This window comes from Alternaria conjuncta (assembly GCF_024043145.1).
Source record: "Alternaria conjuncta strain BMP 0040 chromosome Unknown scaffold_6, whole genome shotgun sequence".
In the NCBI taxonomy this organism is placed as follows: domain Eukaryota; kingdom Fungi; phylum Ascomycota; class Dothideomycetes; order Pleosporales; family Pleosporaceae; genus Alternaria; species Alternaria conjuncta.
Window position 1 is genome coordinate 932,488 of NW_026250095.1, and position 15,044 is coordinate 947,531.

At 52.7% G+C, this 15,044-nt stretch overlaps 4 protein-coding genes across 4 annotated transcripts; 3 read left to right on the forward strand and 1 right to left on the reverse strand.

Annotated features, from left to right (window-relative positions):
- Window positions 1–231: 231 nt before the first annotated feature.
- J4E85_004719 (uncharacterized protein) lies at window positions 232–1,059 on the forward strand (the record flags this gene model as incomplete). The annotated part of the gene is made up of 3 exons (XM_051468972.1): window positions 232–767; window positions 821–925; window positions 975–1,059. 3 exons carry the CDS (start codon window positions 232–234, stop codon window positions 1,057–1,059), a joined length of 726 nt encoding a protein of 241 aa, XP_051327187.1.
- Window positions 1,060–1,184: 125 nt separating this feature from the next.
- Window positions 1,185–1,514, reverse strand: J4E85_004720 (uncharacterized protein; the record flags this gene model as incomplete). Its single annotated transcript, XM_051468973.1, has 1 exon — window positions 1,185–1,514. One exon carries the CDS (start codon window positions 1,512–1,514, stop codon window positions 1,185–1,187), a length of 330 nt encoding a protein of 109 aa, XP_051327188.1.
- Window positions 1,515–5,898: 4,384 nt separating this feature from the next.
- Window positions 5,899–7,326, forward strand: J4E85_004721 (uncharacterized protein; the record flags this gene model as incomplete). The annotated part of the gene is made up of 2 exons (XM_051468974.1): window positions 5,899–6,505; window positions 6,554–7,326. The coding sequence occupies 2 exons, from the start codon at window positions 5,899–5,901 to the stop codon at window positions 7,324–7,326; spliced, it is 1,380 nt and encodes a 459-aa protein (XP_051327189.1).
- Window positions 7,327–7,810: 484 nt separating this feature from the next.
- On the forward strand, window positions 7,811–8,944 carry J4E85_004722 (uncharacterized protein; the record flags this gene model as incomplete). The annotated part of the gene is made up of 2 exons (XM_051468975.1): window positions 7,811–8,390; window positions 8,442–8,944. The coding sequence occupies 2 exons, from the start codon at window positions 7,811–7,813 to the stop codon at window positions 8,942–8,944; spliced, it is 1,083 nt and encodes a 360-aa protein (XP_051327190.1).
- Window positions 8,945–15,044: the final 6,100 nt, after the last annotated feature.

Genomic DNA, 15,044 nt, shown 5'->3' on the forward strand with positions numbered 1-15,044 from the left:
TAGGAATTACAGCGAGCCTGTGTATCACGCAGGCGTGGCGGAGGGGACGTCGCGCGTGAATGAGGGTAATCGTGTCTCCAGGGCGCATTGTCCCTGAGCCATGGGACGCTTACTAGCCAGGGCCCGCCGCTCCGGCTGCATATCGCTTGGCGGGCGCATCTTCGTCCTGACGGCATCACCACTGCGAAGCACCAATTGCGCCCCCGCCCCACCTCGCACACTCCCGCCAACATGAGGGCAGCTGCACGTCTCCTCGCCAGCGTCAAGCCCGGCCAGTTCCTCGAGGCCGGCACGCCGACAGGTCTCACAGGCCTGCTCACCCACCCGTCGCCGCGCTCCACCCTCCTCTACCACTACCACTCCACCCTCGACAAGCTGAAGAAGATTCCCGAATCCTCCGTGTACCGCCAATCGACCGAAGCTCTCACCAAGCACCGCCTAGCCGTCATCGAGCAAGCTACGCCAGCAGGATGGGATGAGTGGCAGCAAAAGGTCGCGCAGCAAGTCAGCCAGGACCCGACAAGATATCAGGCCATCGATACAACAGGCGGACAGACCATTATACTCCCAACCCAGCACGAGGTTGATGAGCGGTCAAAGGCTGCTGAGTGGGACGGTGAGGCCGTGGAGACCTTCCCCGAGGGCATTCGGTCGTCCAAAGAGCGCTTGCCCCATGCCAAAAAGATGAAGGGCGATGTCAACTACACGCCCGAGCGGGCAGTCGCCGACGTCAAGTTCGACCCTGAGCCGCAATACACCGCCGAAGCGTATGTCATACATGAGCCGTAACCAATAATGCATCCATAGCTGACTTGTGCAGTATCTCGGAACTTGAGAGCAGAATTGGCGCAGGATTGATTGAAGAAGTCATCCAGGTTGCTGAGGGCGAACATAAGCTTGTAGACGTCATGGTCGAGGCCAAGGTGTAAGTAGACTACTTCCTGACTACTCATACCACAGCTAACCCGCCACAGTTGGGAGCCACTCGAGGAGCCGGCGCCAGAAGGCCAATGGTCTTACTTCGAGCGTATGACACACACAAAGACCCAGAAGCCATAGAGCCATGTGTTTCGACCCAGAATATAGATAGTAGAAGAAGAAATATCACATTTTGTAGATGAAGTTACAACAACCTTTTACCCGATACATGTACATGTGTTTCCGCCTGTGATCCATGCTCCCAATCAGGCCCCATTCCCCTCCCCATCTGCTTTCTCTTTCAAAGCCTCTGTCCTCAATTGATTTCGCTTCACCAAAATCCTCAACGTGTTCTGCTTCTCGATGTCCGCCATCTGCTCCCAGTTTGCGATGCGCGACAATGTGCCATCCTTATTCACTACCAGAGGGCCCAGATGATCCAGCTTGACCGCTTGCCCACCAACGTTGATCTGCGTGGTACCCTCTTCAGCCGTAGGTGCCGGAAGAGGTAGTGGGGTTTTGTTGGATTCTTGCGACGCCTGATCCTGAGGATCCTGTGGAGTAGGCGGATTTGCTGAGTTGGTGGAGTCTGACATCGCGCGTACTTGTAGGTGGGGAACGTGGATGCAGTAGTTTTGTGGACGGCGGAACGCAGTTGTGTGGGCACGTAAAGCTTGTGCTAGAGCACTTGTTGTTCTCATGGAGTGTTTTGATCTTCGGGAGACAAAGTCGAGTGTGCCTTTATTAGTACTGTGGTTGATTGTTGCGATGGTTGGAGAAGTTACATTCGTCAATTCTAGAAACCTCCAAACATTGAAAAATAATCACGTATCGCACACATCACTAGAAAGCACATGAAAACACTATGAGAATATAGTATAAATTTTCGAGTATCATAACACACCCATTCAAACATGATCGCAACCTCCGAAGTGCCAGTTTCCCGTTGTCTGGATTTTCACGTATTTCGCATGCCCGGGCAGGAAGACCTCTGCAACGCACTTTTGCGGTGCGGCTCACCACAACGTTTATTGCTCGTAGTAGCCGGCTCACTACTACAGCTACAGGAAGCAATGCGACGAACTTCAAGTCGCACACTACAGCAAAGACAGTTGTTGGCATCTTGCTACAGACGGCTACATGAGGTGAGCCAGCCGGCCAACTTCATCAAGACGCACAAAACCTGTGACATTAGATTGGACACAATCGGATCGATGGCACACATTGTCCATAATTTTCGAGCGATACAAACGAGCAAGATGCAGGCCACCACTGCGTATATGTATGCTCAAGCCTACCCAGGTTGTCGCATCCTACCATGCCTGCCTACTAGAGCAAGCGCCACCAAGCATGTACGTCTCCGCAATTGATCCAGTTTTTATTCGATATCAGCTGTACCCAAATACACATGTATCCTTATATCCCAACCTTACATTCTTTTTTTCGATGAAATGTTGAGCATCGAGTGCACCAAAGGTGGTACCTGGGTACCGTGGCGCTCCACAGCAAGGCAGGCAATGCCTCTGGTACACAAGGGCCTGCAACGTGACCATCAGGATTCAGGAATTTCTCCTACCACGCCCAAATTCCAAAGCACAAGAAATTGTGGCTCTGAGAGCCATGTTTTTTAAATCGCTCATGCACGGTAATGATGAGAGAAAGAGATGGGATCAGTATACCGCCACCGGAGTCGCGCCTACCACACTCACAATGTCTGCAATTACAGCATTGCCGTAGCGCCAGCAGACATACCACGACGATTACAACGCTGTGTTTCAGTGGGCAGCCTCGCCTTGTTGCGAACCAGCCTGCGCCTTGCTCCTGGCTTCGCATCGAGTCATATGCGCGTCGAAGCCAAGCGCAGCTACGCTTCGGAACTGCACTTCCGCCTACGCAAAGTCGGCGGACAGTCCCAAGTTCGTCCGGTCAAGGACCCTGGTTCCATGACTTGTATGATACGCTATCTTGACGTCGGAAGCCTGTCCCAGCGCCTCACCGGTCTTTCTCTCGGCGGCGTGACCTCACAAGACAGGAGGTTGAAACTCATCGAGTGCATGACGGTCAAGCCACGGCGGGTCAGAGCCTGCTGCACGACATAGACATCCCGCCTGTATGTCGCTGGTCTTGCCGTCTTGGGAATCACTGCAGCGCGTCAAGCGGACAGCCCACTTTGATGCCCACCTTCGGGTATCATCCACACCCAGATTCGGGAGCGCAACCGCAAGTGGGACTGGAGCTTATTCCAACTTCCACGATGCAGAGCGTGTGGGCAGTGTGCGCATTCCAGGAGCCTTGCGCGTACAAGGAGCGCAGATGCGGCCACCTAGCACGCCTAGGGGTGCCGTCGAAACCCTGAGAGCGATTGAGCGCACGGTGTCGCATCGGATGGCATGGCGCAAGCTGCAAGAATTGCTGGCATGCCGGGAGTTTGATACACAAGAGCGATGTGGGATAGCGCACAACACGTGGGGGGGCTGGCTCATCTGCATCTAACGGCACTCTGGCAAGCCACGACGCCCGTCTAAGCTCAACTACAAAGCATCGCGCCATCGGTCTCTGTGACAGCATGCCGCTTGCCGAGGAAAATTTCTCTTCCATCACCTTGCACTCTAAAGCCTCGGCAAATTCTTCCGCAAAAGGTTGCGTTGTACTTTGCCAAGCATGCAACGTCAAGATCGGATGCTCTCAAGCGACGGTCACGGCAAGACTTTGTGCACACAATCTCTTGACAACATATTGCGCGTTCGAAAAGAGGCAGATAGATGCAGGATATGCACGGCAGCACAAGAGCGGACTAGGGCAGAGGGTGCGCAGTTATGAAGGAGTTGAGCTGGCAGGCATTGGATGCGTGTCACTTTTGGTGCTGTAATCGAGTCAGCAGCAGCACGCGGTATGCCGCATTGAGCGTCCTTCACCGTCAGCTTCGAGGCCGAGCGGCATCGTGATAGAAGACGCTAGCGGCGTTCCAAGTCGCGATACGTAAGCTGAGTGGACGAGAGGCATTCAACAATATTCGCCTTGGGCGATCGCGGCCAACAAGACGTCGCGCATTGCTGTCGTCTCTGGAGCTGCAGCGTGTGTTGTTTCGATTTGAATGCCCGGCGCCTCGACCTTCCAGCGCATCCATTCCGCAGAGCTGTTTCAAGACGTGAGGTTTCATTCGAGGGTCGCACAGCCGAAGGATCTGGCGAGCCGAAGATTTGGCGGACGCCGTTGCAATCTGCCGTCAAGGGATCCCAGCTGCGCGCTAGCTGCTTGCGGGTAGCCATACGTCACGCTCACGAAACTTTTCACCTCACGCTCGGCGCCTGCCAACGGCCACTGGCCCAGCGCTCCCGCCAGCGACGGCTCGGAGAGAGCTGAGAGACATGGAGCAGAGGGCTGCGACCACGGGACGCGCTGGCAGAGCTGCGCGGAAACATTTCTGGGGCTTGAAGCTCGTCGGGTGCGCTTGGTTTCATGGACGGATATAACACCCCAGCAAGCCACAGCCGCCAACGCGACGTGAAGCTCGGCCTTTGTCGGGTCGATGCTCGGATGAGTTGCTTGCTCGCGCTCGCTGGCCTTACCGATCCGGTGGCTCTGACAAGTCACGCAGACTAAGGCGCGCCGACAGTACGTACGAGCAACTGGGAGGTACCATGGGAATGGGGGTTCTGGAAAGTGAAACCGCCCAAGACGGTGCGGGCGATGGTGGAATGAGGCTCTTGCCCTTATCGATTGCCGCGCCGTGGCGTGGTTGAAACTCCTGGGCCATGGTAATGGACGAGGTCGGGGGACATACGGGAGGGCTATGATACGCATCGATACACGCACCCAGCTTCGGAGGTGGGCACGACTCAAGGGCCCCGGCCAGCGCGTAGACTAGGAATCTAAGGCATCTGTGCATGTGCATGCAATTGGGTCCTGGCCCGTTAGCCCACGAACGGCTGTCGTCATTGGTAATAGTTTTTTCCAACGGGCGGCGCATACGCGCTCCAATGCAGTGCACACAATACGAACATCTCACGTATGCGAAAAGTCATCAGTCTCGGTCATCACGTGCCGCGCCCGAGTCCCTAGTCCCTAGGCGTAGTCGGGGTCTCGAGATGGTCCTGCATCTCTCCCACTGTCCTCACCTACTATTCCCGCCCTAAGTCTGTAACGTCGCTGCACAGGCACCCCGACGCGCTTGCCGCGACAGACCTTGTTCAGAAATCTCTTGCGCGTCCGACGCCTCCCCTGCCTCCTCACAGTATCTGCCACCCACATTATTCTTGACAAGCCATATCTGCTCGCTATCAACGTCCGGCAAGCTCCGGCATTCAGCAGCGCGGAAACAGGAATTACGTGGTGCGGAAGACGGGCACTTCTCGCAGCAGAACTCGCATATTTTTTTCGCCGACCGCTATCTCTACCCCGAGCCACCTTCTCCCCTCCCCCAAAGCTCCCCAACAGCTCTCACTCCTGTCGTGGGTCTACCGTACCTGTCTCGTGCTTACAGCTCTCCACTTGGTCTATCCGCAATCAATCGGCTGAGGCTGAAGGGTGTGTGGGCCGCCGATCTGCAGCAGGTCCCTTGTCCCTTCGCGTGAATTGCCGCGCGAGCCAGGCAAACCACCGACGCAACTTTCTTGCTAGTCCAGCTACGAGAAACCCATCGTCGCCGGTAAACTCTTCCATTCCACATCGCCGCCCCTCTTACCCATCACCTCGTCGTCTCACCCACTGCGGGCTCCCCAATTCCACCTCACCCGTGGAGTACCCGCCGACGCGTATCGACTGGCCATCTCAGTCCCCCACACGGCTCCACCTGTAAAGCTTCTTCGTGGCCCATCGTTCCTCCATCCCGACGTCCGTCTAACGGCCCTCGTGGTGTGCTTAGCCAGCCTTGCACACGTTACTCCGCCCTAAGCTCCGTCGAATGGTCCCTTCACGACTAACAATTGGTCGCGCCTTTCCCATCACTTCACTCACCCTCGACCCACCAATAACTTCACTATGGATTCCACAGACCGCTTCCGTCAGCCTGGCCTCAATAGCTACCCATCAATAGGCCAGCAGCAGTACAATGGCAACAACAATCAGCTGCCCACCCTGCCGCCTCTACAGAGCGCCAGCCAGTACGCGCCCATGTACAGCCACAATAGCAACCCTCACACGCCCCAGCCGCCGCACACGCCTGTGACCTCGGCCGCCAATGGCAGTTCTACCATGCCTCCGCTGCAGCACCCGCCGCTGCGACCCCTCCAGCCCACGCCGAGTTCGTACATGCCCATGTCGTCGGCTTATTCGCAGGCGCCTATGCTGTCCACAGCATCTGCGCATACCAACGGCCACCAGCTCGGCGGCCCTCCTGGCATGGGACTGGGACACACGTCCATGTACGCCCACCCTCCCGTACTCCCCAACCAGGAGCCCGAACCCGTTCACGTCGTCGGTCAGCAAGGTCGTCGCGGAGTCTTGCCCACGCACCCCGGTAGGCCCGCACCCGCTGCAGGCAAGACTCCCACCACTGCCACCAAGAATGCCGAGGGCAAATACGAGTGTCCTCACTGCAACAAGACGTACCTGCACCTGAAGCATCTCAAGCGTCATCTGTTGCGCCGTAAGTTTAGCCTCCACATAACCGCGCTCCGCTTCTAACATTACACAGACACCGGCGAGCGGCCCTACCAATGCCATCTCTGCAAGGACACTTTTAGCAGAAGCGACATCCTGAAGCGTCACTTCCAAAAGTGCTCAATACGAAGGGGTAACCCAACCGGCGCGAACCACCTCCAGCACGCGCAACAACATCTGCAGAAGAACAGGCAGCCCAGCGGCGCGGACCAGAACTCGTACCTCAACCACATTGGCGCGAATTCCATGTCTTACGCAGATGCTGGTGGCTACACCATGGGCTTGCCTCAGATGCCGGCGATGGGCGGCAATGGCTTCAACGACAGCCTACCTTCGCTTGCCAACCATCACCAGTCCATGTCGGCGCGCACATCTCGCTCTAACAGCTTGATGCGCCCCAGCAGTGGAGTAGAGGACAGCGCGCATCGTAGGAGCATGTCGGCCATGGACTTCGCGAACAACAGGATGAACTTCAACGACTACCGGCCCGACGGTCTCGCCAATGGCTACGCGCAACAGCAGCAGCAACAGCAGACTCAGCCTGCAGCCAACGGATCCGACCCCAACTCCCATTACAACAACTATGACCACGCCCCCACCAACGGTTCGATGGCACAGAATGGCATGACCGTTAAGAGTGAGGCCGCGGACCCAGCTTCGTACGGAGGAGCATCGACCCTGCCCAACGTGGACGGCATGACCAACGGCCAGGATGGCTCACTTTGGCGAAACGGATCGTTCAACGGCGATATGAATAATTCCAGTACGGCAGGTGGCCCAACCTTTCAAAAATCGGCCCAGTTCTGACCGGAACTTTTAGACCTCAGATGATACACCACATGATACTTTGTTTGGACTATACTCGCATGTTCCCAGTTTGGCCGACTCTTCCCCGATGCTTGACAACTGGTTTATTGGCCAATCCACGTCTGATCCTCTGCACAACCTGGCACAATCGCTTTTCAACTTTTGCTTTCCGAATGCGTCTTTACTTTCAAATCAACAATCAGACGAGGCGTACGCTCACGAAAGGCTGAAGACTATCTTGACTGGAGACAACGTAAAGGATTTCCTACACCAATACAGACACTATCAATCACACTGGCCTTTGATACACGTTGCAACATTTGATCCGTTTTCCGCCAACCCTGGGCTTGTTCTGGCGATGTGCTGTGTTGGCGCCGTGTATTCTGATCGAATGCGCCCTTCGGATGTCCGATGGCTGATGGATCGTGTACGAGAGAGCATGCTGAAATCTAGTCATGTTCACGAACTGGCGCAGGCGCACCAGATGGCTGATTTGAACCATCAGCTGACTGCGACTACCGAGGAGATACAAGCACTAGTCCTCCTTCACTCTCAGTTCCTATGGCACGGGTCCCAGCAACAACGTCAACAAGTGCGAGATGAGGTGCGGACAGTGGTCAACATTACACGTTGTGCGGCACTATTCCAACCTCTTCCTCAGGACAATCCGAATGCGAGCGCGTTGCACCAATCTGGACCAATAACAGGTGCAGAGGTGGACTTGTGGAACTGGAACTCTTGGATTGAGAATGAAAAGCGAACTCGATTGGCGGCATACATTTATCTTATCGATGCTTCTTCCACCATATTCTTCAACACACAGCCCAGGTTCGACGCCAAGAGCATCACAGTCCCTCTGCCGGCCGATGATGCAGCCTGGGAAGCGAAGACTTCTGAAGAATGCGCCAGTGCTCTGGGTCTGAGAGGATCGTCAGCGCAGATGAGCAACGAATCGGGAAGCAGACGCGCAAAACAACTAGCCTTGTGCGAGGCGTTGTGTGTACTCAACGGAGCCTGTCCAGGAAAATTTCCTGAGCGGGCTACTAATGTCTTTGGAAAATTCAGTAAGTTTTCTCTGTCTGCGGTCAACTACAGCCCTCTAACGTCGTCTCCAGTTCTCATTCACGCGATTCATGCGCAAATCTACAACATCCAGCATCAGCTGCTTCAGCGAGTGTCTTCAAGCGGTACAAGCACACCCCGATCGCAAGGCGATAGTCCTGCCACACCACCAAATGGCGTCAATGAGCAAATCCAAAATAAGCTCCGTTCGACGGTCGGCGCGCTTTCGCTATGGAAGGCTTGCTGGGACAAGGACCTTGCTATCCAGTTCACACAGAACCAGCGTCGACGTGGATTCTGCCGAGACGGCATCCACTTTTACTTCCTAGCTCAAGCGTTCTTGCGGCAGTCTCGACCAGACGACTGGGCCGCTCCTGCGGATGTTCGGTGCCGGCATGTGTTCAATCTCCTGAAACAGATCAGACATTACGTTGCATCAGACTCCGCCCAGAAAGGCATCGAGATCGGCTCCATGGTTGCTATCGCTGACGACTACGCCATCGCCGACTTGACGCTAAACATGAAACGTCTTTTCACGCCTCTCGACGAAATCTGAGCGCCACCACTTTTGCTCATTCCTACTCCATTGCCAGAAACGGTCCTCAAGCATCATCAGGATCAATCCAAACTCCATGTACATGCGACAGTACAGCTCCACAACAAAGTATCATCACTTTATCATCGAGATCTACATCACTCCACCATCGAAACCATTAGACTCATTAAAATTTCAGCAAACTCGCCCAGCACGAGTCGAACTCAGCTGGGCGATGCATTCTCATCGGAGTTCCCGGAGCCAGCCTTGCGGCCAACCGGCATGCAAGGCGTCACGAATCACACACGGCGGTATTCACGATTTCTTTTCCCATCATCAAAAAAAGCATTAGACACATCACCTCACCAATTGCATCTGCCAGGGGCAACGGACCATTCATCAAACACGCACGGCGGCAGTACAAGGCAGAATTTCATGGGATTATCGGCTGAACTTCCTCCGGGAAGTGCAACGCAGATTAGACTGTGCGGGTTATGTTTGGCTTCAGTGTATATGTTTACTTGCTTTTTGGACCACACTCGGTTCACTGCGTCATTCACTGCATTTCAAGGTGTTATCATTCTCCGGAGAAGCATAGATTTAGAAAACAGGGTGTGTATGTGTACCCAAAGCTGCCTGTATGCAGAAAAGTCGTCAATGAAATACGTTTGCTCCACATTGGGTCGTGCCGTACACGTGCATTTGGTGTGAAGGAAAAGTGGGTTGGTCTCAAATTGACATGCTGACCTAGTTAGGTATCCACCGAACTACCCTCGCTCCTGCTGCCTGTCTGTCAGCGTGGCGTGGGTCGGCCCTTCCTGCACGCGTGCCTCGGAATGTGCTCCGCTGCAAGCCAGGGAATGCATACGCTATACTGATATCATCCGGTTAGAACTTAGTACGATGGGACCTGGGGAGACCCTTTCGAAACGTTCACGTGCCGCCCATCAACTCTTCTCATCTTACCCCGGCGTGCGACTTCAGCAACGTGCGCAACGAGAGGAGCCTTATGACTTTGTCGCGTGCGGCAATCAAAAAGCTGGATTACTCAACCACGATCAGCTCATGGCGCATGCGCAATGAAGCAGCGGATGCAGGCCAACTTCCTCTTCTTGCACTTCGTCGGCGGCGTGCAGCATTGATGTCGCATGATCAGAAGTCAAGGTAGTATGTTTACTGGGACATTTGGACTGACCCAGAAGCCGATAAAGGGTTACCTGTTGGCAGTCGACCGTCCTAAGGTTGTTTGCCACACGATGCTGGTAGACTGAGAATCTCTACCCGCGATGTCGAGGCTGGAGGATACAGCTTCTTCGTACTGGGGGCCAGCCTTGGTCTACTGGTACATCCGGCGCTTACATGTCGATTAGCCTACATTGGACTACAGACGAAGATACACGATCTCATGTATCTGTAGCAGACTGACGCAATGTATTCGTCGTACATCTGCAGGTGTTTATTGCCGGGAGAAGTCAGCTATCCAATTGGATTCGCATGATAAGAGTCACGTGGATTTGCGCCTATCGGGAGGATGAGCTGTAATAGAGAGGCAACCTTACTTTCCTCCTGCGATATACTTTCGACGACCTCCTTCGTGGTTCTTCTTAAGCTGGAAACACTCGAAAAGGTCATCCATAAAGCTTGACGCAATTGTGCGATGCGAGCGACGCATTCCTTACTGTCCAAATTCACGCGCTTTCTCTCGCTGCGCATGGTTACATCTCATCGACTATGGACAAATCTTCCGCACTAGACGAGCGCCACGATTCTGAAGATGAAGGAAGAATTTCCAGAAAATGCACCACTCTCTGCGATCGCTGTCTGGGCATGTGCTCAAAGATGGTAAAATGCCTTGATAATGAGGAGGAGGCGGCCCGGCTTGCAGGAGAAGCGTCAAAAGACCAGTGCTTTGCGCGGCAATCGTACCGACATGGAGATACCTTCAAGCTTGACAGTGGTTCCAGAGAACTGAAAGCTTCGGCGTGCGAAATCTGCCGAGCAATTGGAATAGCAGTCTCTGGGGAAATAGGAGACTGGACACGGGAAATGGAGTCACCCTCCATCGAATGGTATCGAAGCTACGGTGTCTTTCGCTTCGACTATAGTCACCGAGGAATGGGCAGTAGCTTACACCTCCTAGCGCCGTCCTCGTTTCAAACACTTCCCCCACTCTCTCATCTAGAGTTGGTGCAAAACTAGATAAAAGATTACTCAAATTCCCACAATCGTTACAGTCTTAAGCAGCAAGAATCACTGCTAGATCTGAGGGTGATCGATTGTATCCAGAGAATCGTTGTTCCAGCACCTGGCAAATGCCACTATGTTGCGTTGTCCTATGTTTGGGGCAAAGTCGGCAACATGCCCCTTCAAGAGAACTGTGGGTTAGAAACAGGATTGCCCGCTACCATCGAGGACAGCATCACTGTGACCCTGCTCCTCGGCTACCGGTACCTTTGGGTGGACAAATACGTAGGTGCTACATACCCTCCCTTATACTCTCCTTGACTGACCATCATCCTAGTGTGTGCAACAGCATGACTCTAGGGACAAACATATACAGATCCAACAAATGGATCTCATATATGCTTCTGCTCAAATTACTCTCATTGGAGCGGCTGGCGAAGATTGCACGTGCGGATTACCCGGTGTAGGGCGGAAACGTAACTTCCCTTACGTAGACATTGACCTTGGTTCCGCGACTTTTAGGTTTGAGTTTGAAAGTTCTTCAGTCACCACGCTGATTCGACATTCTACATGGTCTACTCGCGCATGGTGAGTATCGTGCTACACGATGCCAAAAGGTATATCTCGAAGACTGACGTGACGCTAGGACTCTTCAAGAAGGGTATCTCTCCCGAAGAAGACTGTATTTCACAGATCATGAAATCCTGTTCGTGTGCAATAGAACTGTGAGGCATGAGTTCAACTCAAGCAGCGACAAGGTGTACCTACATCATCTCGAATCCACCTTCCCCATATCCCACGAAAAGGATGCTTCTGCATTGAGAAAGGCAATGGGTGTTCTGGAGCAGTACTCTAACCGCAGCCTCAGCTTTCAATCCGACGCTCTGAACGCAGTGCTTGGTATCTTGAAATCCTTCCGCAGTGAACCTGATCCAGTAGGCAGCATTTGGGGTGTCCCGTTCGGCAACTATGCTACTGCAGAGAAGACGCCGAATCCTCGCTTTTGTCTTTACTGGCGTAATGCAGAGAGCAGCACTAGGCGACATGGATTCCCCAGCTGGTCTCCACTTGGATGGGAAGGAAGTAAATGGTTCCACCCATTCCAGCACCCTATATCGGCGCCGAGCATATGGGCTCTTTGGGAACCATGCGATCGTCAATACAGCACTGTTACTACTATAGGGGTGTCACATGAGCTTCTTATGAGCGCCTATATCCTTCGACTGTTCGTAGTCTACAACGGCGAGGACCGTATTCCCGGCATCGTTTTGCCCACTCCAGATGATACGTGGTCCGTCCTACAATGGGATGATTCTGATGCAGAAAATGAGGAATGGAAATCAGTACTGTGTGCAGTTACATTTTCCAGAGAATCTTGGGGCCGTTCGAACTACACAGTTTATAGTATCATCATCCTTGAGGCGCGTGGAGAGAAGTACGAGCGAAAAGGTCTCTCGCAACTAACAGTCAAAAATGATGGAAAAACACCAGAGAATTGGTTCGAAGATCGCGTCAAGCAGACTATCATACTGGTATGATCGAGACTACAATTGGCCGAAAGGATAAGCGTGAGACAAGAAGAAAGAGAGGGATACGGGAATAGAGTGTTGATAGTCTATCGTGATCTTGCGCATTTACCGTACTCTATTTCAAGACGAAAAGACTGTTTGTTAGCATAAGCTCAGCGCGCTCGCTCCAGTGACTAGAGAGCTGACCAGAGTGATAGAAGGTGTATCGTGAAGAGTTCAGGTCTGAACAAGCTTATACATCTCAACAATGCTTTGTACAATAGTAATAAGCGTTGAAGCTTTTGACAAGTAACTTTCTCAAGACTTCCTTGATACATGTAAGATGCTAAATGAATACAACATCTCTTACTCGACACTATTGCTTTGTGTGAAGGTATGTTGGACATGCCTTGATATGCGACGCGTGCATGTCCAATCAAAGGTAAAGTAGATTAGGTAGATAACCGTTAACATAGAGATAGTCAAGATCAAGCCTCACTCCACGAGATTGGATAGTAGTGAAAGAGCGCACATGTATAGATATCATGTAGCTCTTGTCACGATCAACATATCAGATCACTGTTCACACAAGTCACCTAATGTGTCTTTTGTTCTTCCTGCTGTATGTTTCTTCGGCAAAAGAGACTCCCTCGTCTTCCGAGTAAAGCTTTCGCGCTTTCAGAGATGCCTTAATACAAGCACGTCACTACTAAAGGCTAACCATCGCATCTAAGCCTACTATTTTTCCTTTATCTTGTCGGGCCAACAGGGTAGTCTGATAGGCATACATAAATAAAGTCGAAACATAATAGGTAATTCATCTCGTCGAGAACTAACTGAGTCACGTTTGAACATGGCTACTAAGAACGTAGACCAATTGTGGCATCAATCTGACAGGAATTCGCGAGGGTAGAGGTCGGTATATCATATAATGATTCAGCAAGGGAAAGAGTCTTATGAAGGGATGCCACATGAGAAGCAAAAGAGGAGAGCAATTCGTATTGCGTCAACTGAGTTAACGTGGGTGAATCATAAACTAACTATACCTCGTCTAAAGGTCTCTAAAGCGGGCAGATGAGGATTTAGGCGGTTGTAAAACTAAGAGATGGCATGGAGGAAAATTCTCTACTTGAATGGGAGAAATTTTTGGAGATCTGAAAATATCGTAGGCGTTGGTTGCTAGGCAGCGACAAGCGTTCTGCTCCGGAAGAGCAGCGTGAGACCGGTTCCATAGCGTATGTTCAACATGGTACAGTAACAGCTCCACGATACTACTAGATTGCCGAGAGTACTCGACCGTTGAAACAGTGATTCATCTCGGATGCGAAGACGCAGAGACTCTCTCACGCTTCAGCGCGATCTCGTGACCTTGTCCCAAAGCAGGTCGAGGAGCAACGCAACCCTTTGCCCATTTCCATCAAAATCGCAGGGGCAACACGGAGACCCCGAATCTGAGGCTCCATGTACCCTTCCCTGGACCAGCGCACGACTGCGGCAGCCGTTGGTCGATCGGTAACTCAACGACACTATACTTGCAGCAGCAGCATTCATCGGTATGATGTGTTCTTTTCGGGGCTTGCATCGAGCGGAGTGGCTGGGGCGCTTGATATGACTATCTTTGTATATTCTCCCTTCCGACCCTGCATGCATGTCGTGAAAGCAGCGCCAGTGGTGCATCTCACGACAGCCACTAGTTGGTTTTGGACTCAACACTAGTCTCAGGAGCTGGCCGCCTCCTCACCCATCCTTTCCCCTGGGACGATAGGAAAAGCAGCAAGAATCATCCGATCAGCACACCTCGAAGCTTCCATGGTACGAGAAACAGGATTATTGCGGTCATGCTATAGGACACTTCACCCGTGACTGCGTGCCTGAAGATGTGCCGAGAACATGTGTCCACCCATAATTTTAACGATGGAAATCCTGACCGATCCAGTAATCCTGAGGGTTGAGTACCCGAGTACTAGTCCCGCTGGGCATGATTGTCGTGGAAGCCGTCAGTAGATCGGACACGAATATGTGTATGACGAGATCCTGCGTATGCTCTTGGTGGATAATATGACAGCAACTGCGGAGCCGAATGACGGAGCTGGTTGCACGATGGGGCTGATCTTCTCAGGACTGACTTGAAGAAGCTGCCACCTCGAAGAAGTTGAGGGTTCATGAACAGAGGTCTAAGACCAAATGCCCATATACACCAATCCTTCTCATTACCCTCAGCATGTCAATAGATAGTTCATTGTCGCGTTGACGAAGAACTAACTCGCAGCGCGCTGGTCATCAGATCATGCAGCTCATCGACGTCAGCCCAGGATACTAGAAAATGCCTCCGAGCCACATCTCCAGTTGCTGTCCTATTGCTTTTTTTTCCCGACGATGCAATGTCGAAGGCGAACCAACTGAACGGGGAAAAAGATTACGACGACTTG